Genomic DNA, 9,425 nt, shown 5'->3' on the forward strand with positions numbered 1-9,425 from the left:
ATAAAATCTATTAGAGTACTATATAACGTTGCCAAAATAAAATTTCTTGGGACCAAAATTGAAATTTGCTTGGCAAAGGTTGAATATGGAAGAGCAAAAAAAAGCAAGAAAATTAAAAAAAAAAAATTACCGACCAAAGTAATTTGGTCGCACATAACAAAACGATACTGTTTTGAATGTAATTTAAATTAAGTGAAGCACAGTGTCGACCAAACAGTTTGGTAGGGAAAAAATGCCCTATAACAGCCGAGTGAAATTTTCAAACTCTTTTATACAGTATATACCGCGAACCACTCCTCACACGCACCTCATCGTCGATTCTCCTGCTCCATTGCAGTCACCAAAGTCGCTCCTCCTCCATCATCGCAGTCGCGTGTGTGGCTTCTTCAACCAAGCATCAGTGGCGCTTCGAGAAGTACTTGGGCCTCCATTGTTAGGTATGTATGTTATCTCCATCTCTCTCTCTCTCTCTCTCTCTCTCTCTCTCTCTCTCTCAATCTTTGTATTACTGACATGGTTGCTCTCTATTTTCGCACCTAACAGCACCACCATCACCATTTTTCTGCTACTACCAGTTCGCCTATCTTCAAACAACCCCGAGATCAAGTATGGGTCCTCTCTTTCTCTGTCACTCAATTTCTCTATTTTCCTTTGTTTTCCCTAATTTTCAAAACCAATTTTTTTGTTTTCCCTAATTTTCAAAACCCTAATGAGTGAATGTTTGAAGGGATGGCCTCAAATCATAGTGCATGGCTTTGGTTAGTCAATTCAATATATATAATTAAAATATTAATTTCTTGTTCGAAATTAATACTTTACGCAAAATCCCTCTTCAGTCTATCAATTATTTGTTGATTCATAGTTGGGTCCATAAAAAGAGGGTTTGAATCAAACTCCATGCTTTATAAATGCCAATGCGAATAACATAAAATAAAAAAGAACATCTGAAGTCTCTGGTGGTGGGTCCTGAGCCAGTGATTGACTAAGTAAAATCCGCAGTCAGTGCTAGTGCTAGAGATGAGGGTATTTTTGGGGGTTGACAGTTGTGCATAATGGTGAAGAACGTGAATGGCGATGGATTTGTAAGGAGCTTAGGATGGGGAAGAATATTTGCAATTGAAGAGTGACTGAAAGAAAAGTTATGTCATCCTTCATTCTTAATAAGATTAAGTTTTTAATGCTTTACCTTATTCTTTCTGTTGAGAATGTAGACAAATATGTTTTGGAATTCGAAGGTGTTCACAGTCTGACACCTTGTATCTGTTTCGGCACTTGTATTTGTATCCACAAATTATAGCTAACGGTTCTTTTTTTCAGGATTCAAGTCATCTATTTTACTGTGGCAAAACTTCATTTGTTTATAATTTTTATGACCTTGCTATAGTTGATTTTCAGGTTCAAGCTGTCGCATTGAATCATCATGTGCCACAAGTTCTACTTAGTGGATCCTTTGATCATACAGTAGTCATGGTAATGAAAATGTTTTATTGGGTCTGTTTATTAATTATAAACTTCAAAATTATTCACCTTGCTTGGTTTCCAGTTTTCCAAAACACTTTTCAGAAAATTCTACTTTCTTATTTTCCGTGTTTTTTTGTTTTTACTGAATTTTTTTAATATTTTAAGCAATTTTTTTACTTTTTAGACACACCTAACATAAATACACCTAAAAAGTAAAAAAAATTATAAAAAAAATCTTTTAAAAATTCACTAAATACCAAAAATACAAAAAAAAATACAAGAATTCAGTACATTTTTTGTATTTTTATGTATTTATTAATTTTTTAAAATATTTTTTCACAAATTTTTTACTTTTTAGATACATCTAAGTCAGGTGCATCTAAAAAAGTAAAAAAATGTTTAAAATTTAAAAAATATTCACTAAAAACAAAAAAACACAAAAACTAAAAAAGTCAATTTTCAAAAAACTTAATCCAGAAAACTCAAACCAAACACAGTGATTGTTTTCCTGCATTTTGCTCCTTTTTTTTACCTTTTTTTTTTGTGCGCGCTCGTGCATTCACTTTGCTAAGTTGCCTTTCCTCAGCATTATTTTGATTAAATTTATGTTTATGTGATTGCAGAAGGATGGAAGGATACCTTCTCATACAAGATTTAAGTGGTCAGTTTCAGCAGATGTTGAAACTGTAGCATGGGATCCACACACTGAGCATTCATTTGTGGTCAGTCTTGAAGATGGTACAGTTGAAGGTTTTGATATCCGAGCTGCTAAGTCTGATCATATTCTGAAATGCTCATTACATTATGCAATTGAGTGAATGTATTAAAGACAATAAATAAGAATTTTGAGACAAAAAATTCGTCATCATGTATATAACTGGCCATAACTCTAAATTATATTAAATGCCAAAATTCCCATATTATCTATCAAAACAGAATCATTCATAAGTAGTTCAGGGACTTCAAACCCAAACCACCTTCATTGTGGTTTCTTGATCATCAGGAATGCAATAGTTGCTCTCTTTTGACCAAGACCAAACCAGCTATAATTTGGTGTTCTTGCTCCATCTCCTGGTAAGTTTTACCTGGTCTTTTGTGTTGTTAGGTTAGGATTCCCCTTTCATCATGCATGTTCAATATTCTAGCCCTTTGAAATTCGAAATAACTTAAAAGTATATTAGAGTTATGGCTGGTGATTCATACTGCTGGTGTCCACTTGCAACTCATTGATGAACTAACTTATTGTGATATATTTCCCTGCAATGCATTGTAGCTACAATAATCAATCATAGCCATGCATGAAAGTAGAATAACATAGTCATAGAAATTGATTACTCATGAAAGTAGAATAACATAGTCATAGAATTTCTCAAACCTCTTATAAATTATTTGCCTTCGGATAAAAACCCAAGAGACCAGAAAAAAGTAGTTTTGGTGAATCAATTGGCTTGCAGTTGGTGAATGTGGGATATGAAGTTTGTGCAGATGGCCCCACACAAGTGTTGCGGTTTTTAATAAGTTACCAGTCCTTTCTAGTAATATTAATTTTTATAAAGATGCCTTGGCTTGTGACATCCTCTTGAATCACAATTGTGAAAATCTCCTCTGTAAATACTATTGATATTCTTGGTGTGAAGCAGAGTTCTTGATATTATGTGGAGAGATGCAAAAAAAGATCCCGCAACTGATCCGAATGCATCGCGTGCTAGGCTTTTAATTAATCAAGTTCGATTGCTTCTTATGTTCATTTAATTCTTATGGTGTTTAATTCATGTATAAGATATCGTACTGAAAATAGATGCATTGAACTTGTCAAAGCCACAATAATTCTCTACCACTCTTTATTGATCTATCCCTTTGTTGTATGATTTGTGATATGTTCCTGTGATTATCTGGTATACAAAATGATCTGAGCCATTGCTGCTAAAGTGTTGTCTTTTATTGTGGTCTGGTATACAAAGCACAAGACTGCTGTTGTGGATAAAGCTGCTGTTTCTGCTGTGAGATGCTCCAGTATGTTCTGGTATACAAGGAAGAAGACTTCTAAGGATAAAAGGCTGCTGGGTGTTGTGTTCTGCTGCTATGGTTGTTTAATTTGCTGTGTATTTCTAAGGTTGTTTGATAAGTCTGCTGCCTAAAGGAAAAGTTGGTGCATTATGTATTATCTTAGAGATGCCATACCTACAAAGATTGTCACAACTCCATGATGTTTGGTGTTGTGGGGCTGTTGCTCAGTGGTAATTTTGGATTGCGTAGGGCTACTGGTGCTTCTGATGCTGGTTTTTGGGCTAATCTTGAAGTGCAGTTGCTGTGGTTGGTCTGAGGCTGGTGATCTTTGGGGTAGTTTTTGGTCTGTTTATTGCTGTTTTGAGCTGTCAACTAGTTTGGTCTGTTTATTTCACTATTTGGTATGTATCAGGTTTGGTTAGCTTTTTCTTGGGTGAGGTTGTTTTTGGTGTTTGTGGTTATTACTTTTGGTTGTTTATTGCTGTTTGCAGGTATATATATATGTTCAATGATTACTTTGTGTTTGATAGACCATGGTCTTGTTGGGTATACAAAACTTGTGCACAGAAGCTGTTTGAGGATTTGTCAAAGAGACTAATACTTCATTGGCTCCAAGGTTTGACATAGATATAAATTTTGATGTGGTATATGATTTGTTTGTTAGTAATTCTCTATATGGCATAGATAAATTTATTTTATTTTAATACCGCCTCACCTGTAATAGATTTAAAAAAATTAATTTGAGTCTTAACTCCCCTGCTCTAAAACATATAATATCTCCCTCGAAAAAATGCTAGTCATTGAGTCTTAACTGCCCTGCATCTTGTGGGGTCAGGGCCATCAGGTTGAAATTATCCTATTAATTTGATTATCATTATTCATCAATCTATAGACTGATTGGGTTGCTCTAGTCTTCAAAGCTTACCAAAATACAATTGTTAGATGATGATGGGTTGAATCAATAGCAAACCTGACCCTCTCTCTCTCGTGCTCAAGGAATTTTATCAGTATCTATTTCATTTCTTACCTTTGCCTAACAGAGAATTTGTTTCTTCTCAATTTCTTTGTGCACATTCTGATGACATTTTAAGTAAATCTTCTGACATGGATTTAATTTTAACAATCTTGTTTGGATTTTGTAAACACACAGCACCAGTTCAATGCAAGGGAGAGCGATTGGGGCTTCACATCTTTTATGCCTCTAAGTGAACTTTATGATCCCTCTAGAGGGTTTCTTGTGAATGATACATGTGTTACATATAGATTTAGGTGAAAACATGCATTGAATAATTTATCTAGTGGGCAATGTGAGTGAAATAACTTGAATCATTCATCCTAATTATGTATCCTAATTATGGGTTGCACTAGGTGTCCACTCATTCTATGGGGATGCGAAATATGAATTTGTAATTATAATTCTATCTTCTTTGGGATTTAATCTGCAAACATAGGTCCTCTCCTATTAGCAAACATAGTTTCCTCCAAAACAGTGACACCCAGATCATATGAAGCTTACAAGATTTAGTTTGGTTGCTTACAGTGATGGTTCTTTATGATGTTGACAAAGTTTCCAAGAACATTCAGCACTTGATAAAATGGATCATGGACTGTTACACAGATTCATGTAAACTCATACTCTGCTGTGAAGATGATGTGGACATTCTTGAAGAGTCAATTGATGTTTTCAGAAAATTTTAATCTCATTTCTTATGGGTTCCTAACATGGTTGGGATTGGAATCTTGATTCTTTTAATCAAAAATATTTCATAGAATTGTTAACAGGAATCCAAATACTACAAATATATAGAAATATAGAAATATTGAGGGATTTTGTTGTTCTATCCTAGCACATAAAAAATTTAATGTTTTGTCCTAATTATGTATGCTTAAGAATTTACATTGTAGGTTGGTGATTGGTTTGGAACCAATTTGCCTTTAGTAAAGTTTTTTGTAATCTTGTTCGGTAGATCAGTAAATTCTGTCACTAGGGTTCATTTTGCTTCCATTATATGTGAGGTGCACTTGATTAGAGGCCTATTGATGCAGGATGACTTTAGCAAACTTGGGTTAATGCTACCTACAATAAGTATTGTTATGGGTTTTAGTTATGGAAAGTTTTTAGGATTTGGGTTCTAAGAGGTAAAAGAAAGATTTATGTGTTTATAAGAAAGAGGGAGTTAAAATGGAATAAAAAAATGGATTCTCTGGTGTTTACATATACACAAAAGAAGATGGGCAAATCTGCCTATTATAACCCATGTATCTGTTTTTTTTTTTTTTTTTTAATGTCCTGTAATATTTGTTCACTTTGAAAAATGATACCAATTTTTTGTCGGTTATAAATTGTCCTTTTCTACATTGAAGTACAATGAAGTATTACCGAAATTCAAGGACCTAGGTAAGTAAGTGTGAATGGAACTAATGATATTCTCACTACCTGTGCAGGCAATGAGGGGCGTGAATATGTCCTAAGGCATATTCTTCGTCAAGCTGTATGATATGGAACTGAAGTCCTAAAAGCTCAACCTGGATTCTTTAATGGGTAGGAATGAAAAACTAGCCTGCAATGTTTGTTAATTATTGTTCCTAATTGCTGCAATGTATTGTAGTTCTACTTTATATGGTGCCATGTTTAACTTTACATTATTATCCCTAATTGCTGTATTTTTAAGATTACGTATGTTGTTCCTAATTGATATATATCATCTCTTCAAGAGGTTGCTTAATAATTGTGTGGAAATCAAGCTTGTAAAGGTGGTGGTGCAAGTGATGGGTGACATATTTCCAGAGCTAAGACACCATGAAGTGCATATCAGGGACACAATTGTAGCAGAGGAAACAACTTTTGGCAAGACATTGCTTAATGTAAGCTGAGCTATGTCTACAACGTTTTAGGCTTTTAGCTCTACCTTGTGGATAAGTTGAATTTGCTTCCATTTAAGCCTTAGTTTGATGTTTGGCTTGGACGTTCGTGTTTGTGGAACATTTCTGAAAGAGTTTGTAGGTACTAAATAGTTATTGATTTGAATATGCCTCATACTGCACTACGGCTACATATTTTCATCTTTATTTTAAATGGAATTCAATTATTGTTTGATGATTTAGTGAAGTTACAAGAAAGGAAATTTGTTAATTATTGTTCCTAAGCTTTTTTTTTTTTTTAAATGTTATTGTTCCTTAATTGTGGTTGGGTTGAATGAATTTTATTTGATATTGGATTGAATGTTTATAAACAAAAATTGATTGTTCTAAAAAAAAAAAGAAAAAAAAAAGAAGAGATTTGGTGACTAAAAAATTAGTCGGCAAATTTTACACTTTTGCGACTAAAATCATTGGTCGGTAATTCCTTATCTTTTGGCGACTAAATTGTTAGTCGGCGATTCCTCGACTTTTGCTAACTAATCTGTTTGGTCGTGGAATGTGACAATTGGCGACTAAGATATTTGGTCGGGAAAATATCACTTTTCGCGACAAAAGTGTTTTAGCGACAAAATGGATTAGTCGCAGTAATGATATATTTAGCGACCAAAAATTTAGTCGGCAAATCCAACTTTTCCCGACCAACAAAAATTTTGGTTGCGAATTTCTTTTGCCGACCCTCAATTGGCGACCAAAGTAGCGACTAAAAAAATTAGTCGCGGATAACTTTTGCCGACTAAAAATGGGCTTTTAGCGACCAATTTTTTGGTTGGTAAAGGTGTTATTTCTTATAGTGAAAGGTGTGCTAAAAAACTAGACATCCCGCACCCACTCAGTCTATGTGCTTTGATAAGGTGAGTGAGTTGGGTTGGACTGAATGAATGATAAAATTGACTGATCAATTAAGAATAAAAATATAGCAGGGACTCGTACAAAATTATATAGAATTAATAAATATTAACCAGCAGCCTAATTGATCAGTTGATTTTATCACCTAACTAGTCCAACCTAGGCTGAGTTGGTGCGGGATGTCCACCATTCCAAAAAAAAAAAAAAAAAAAAAACAATATAGCCCAAAAAAAAAGAAAAGAAAAGGAAGAGAGAGGAATTGTTGTGCCTCGACAATTTGAGGTCCCTAGCACTGCCTTTTTGAAAATATATTATACACGATGCATGATAAGTGCTTGCTTGTCCTTTATACAATCAAAATTAGGCTTTGTTTGGAAAGTGACTATTTTTTTGGCATTTTAACTATTTGACTATTTTAATAGGCAATTTTAGTTTTTCTATTTGAAAAATTGGGTTGATTTTTTTGGTTTGATTGTGGTAGTGAAAAATGTGTTTGAAATAATATTTGAGGCTAAAATGACAAATTTGCTCTTAACCTAAGACATTCGTGTTTTTCCAAAATTAGTCTACAGGAGCAAAATTGTCATTTACCACCTGTGGTGGCCGACTGTCAACCACATGACAGTGGCTTAGGCTACTATTTGAGGCCTTAGTCTATTATTTGAGGCTATTTGACCTTTTTGGTATTTGAGGCTATTTTACCTCCAGGTTCCCAAATAACTCCTTAGTGTCATTTTTCCATAAAGTTCTATGGTGATGAACTTTTTCCAGCAAGGTAGTGACTTCCCTCCAGTCTTGAGATCCCAAGTTCTATTCTTTCCCGGGTTAGCCATTTGGACAATAGCACATACAGTTGATAGGGCAAACCTTCCAAGCTAGGGTAAACTGCACTTAGTGTCAGGAATGTAGGTTTGAATCCTCGCTTATGTGTGAATCCGCGACTTACCATTATATGGTTAAGTGGCCCTGCTTTGTAGCACCACCTAAAGGTGATCTCTGAGGCCTCGACTTCTTAAGGTTTAGCCCCAGAAGTCACCCCTTTGTGGTTAGGCTTTTGTCCCTCCAGTCTGGAATTGGATTTGAGCATGTTGTTAGTCTTCTATGGACCTATCATGAGTCACAGATCGATAATTCGAACCGTTCAATATGTAGAGCTCTTCGATTACTTCATTTTTACAAAAATCAAGTTGATCAGATATTGATAGTCATTTGATCAAAAAAAAATTTGTGTCAACGATAATTATGATTTTAAAAATAAATTGTTTACACAAATGTGATCTGATTAAATAACTATTGATATCTGATTAACATAATTTTTTACAGAGACGAAATACTTGACGAGCCTTATGCATTGAACAGTTTGGATTGTCAAGACGAATCCAAAATGGGCCCACAATGAACTGGACTGGATCGTCCAGTTGTCTAGTCCAACTAGAGACAGCCCAGTCCAATTAGAGACACTCCTAGTCCTTACAGGAAATCCCAATTAACTAAGCCTTCGTTTGGGATGTTTGCTATTTTAGTTGACTTTTTTACTATACTTTTTTATGAGAAGAAAAAAAGGTTTGTTTGGGATGATTTGTGAATTTTTTTGTAATTGAATAAATGGTTGTGAGAAAAAGTGATTGATTAATGTGTATGATGTGACATTTTATTTTATTGACTATTTTAACTTTTGTCTATCTTTATTGACTATTTTAACTAAAAAAAAGTTGATAACATCCCTTTAGGTACCATTCTTACGAACAAACAAACCAATGTGACATAATAAAATTTTAAAATTTGAAACAAAACTCATGGAAATAATGTGATACAAATTTTGGAATGTGTAAATAATTTGAATTTGAATTTGAATTTATTATTTTTTTTGACATTTTCCTCCGATTATTAACCTTTATTTATTTATTTATTTATTTTGGTAACCTTTTAAAATTTATTCATTTTTTGCTAAAAATAATAAAAACTATTTGATTCTATTTCATAGAAAAATTCGCTCATATGCAATGCACACCATATGCATTCATATCTCAAAATTACATAAACTTTTACGAACTTATATAAGTGATCTTATATAATTTTCTAGAAATTTACATAATTTTATGGTGAGTTTGTACACATAACATTACTTTTTTTTTTTTCTTTTTTTTTTCCCCATAACTCTAAAGATTGTTCTTGTGTTTGGCAGCAGC

The 9,425-nt window shown here is 33.7% G+C and overlaps 1 protein-coding gene and 1 long non-coding RNA gene across 2 annotated transcripts; both read left to right on the top strand.

Moving 5' to 3' along the window:
• Positions 1-232: 232 nt before the first annotated feature.
• LOC114261485 (uncharacterized) lies at positions 233-2,394 on the top strand. Its single transcript, XM_082912319.1, has 4 exons — positions 233-437; positions 544-606; positions 1,385-1,470; positions 2,085-2,394. The coding sequence occupies exons 1-4, from the start codon at positions 233-235 to the stop codon at positions 2,277-2,279; spliced, it is 549 nt and encodes a 182-aa protein (XP_082768445.1). The 3' UTR covers positions 2,280-2,394.
• Positions 2,395-3,948: 1,554 nt separating this feature from the next.
• On the top strand, positions 3,949-6,305 carry LOC145816150 (uncharacterized). Its single transcript, XR_014358584.1, has 3 exons — positions 3,949-4,084; positions 5,914-6,010; positions 6,184-6,305. It is a non-coding gene; the product is annotated as an uncharacterized LOC145816150 (long non-coding RNA).
• Positions 6,306-9,425: the final 3,120 nt, after the last annotated feature.

The sequence above is a fragment of the Camellia sinensis genome, unplaced genomic scaffold (genome assembly GCF_055761805.1).
Source record: "Camellia sinensis isolate YWXY unplaced genomic scaffold, ASM5576180v1 Unanchor3, whole genome shotgun sequence".
Classification (NCBI taxonomy): Eukaryota; Viridiplantae; Streptophyta; class Magnoliopsida; order Ericales; family Theaceae; genus Camellia; species Camellia sinensis.

Excerpts from the sequence above, each read along its gene's own strand:
- LOC114261485 (XM_082912319.1), top strand. The coding sequence starts at position 233 with ATGCCCTATAACAGCCGAGTGAAATTTTCAAACTCTTTTATACAGTAT. Across the intron at positions 438-543 it reads ACTTGGGCCTCCATTGTTAG|CACCACCATCACCATTTTTC; the intron begins GTATGTATGTTA and ends CGCACCTAACAG. Across the intron at positions 607-1,384 it reads TCAAACAACCCCGAGATCAA|TTGATTTTCAGGTTCAAGCT; the intron begins GTATGGGTCCTC and ends ACCTTGCTATAG.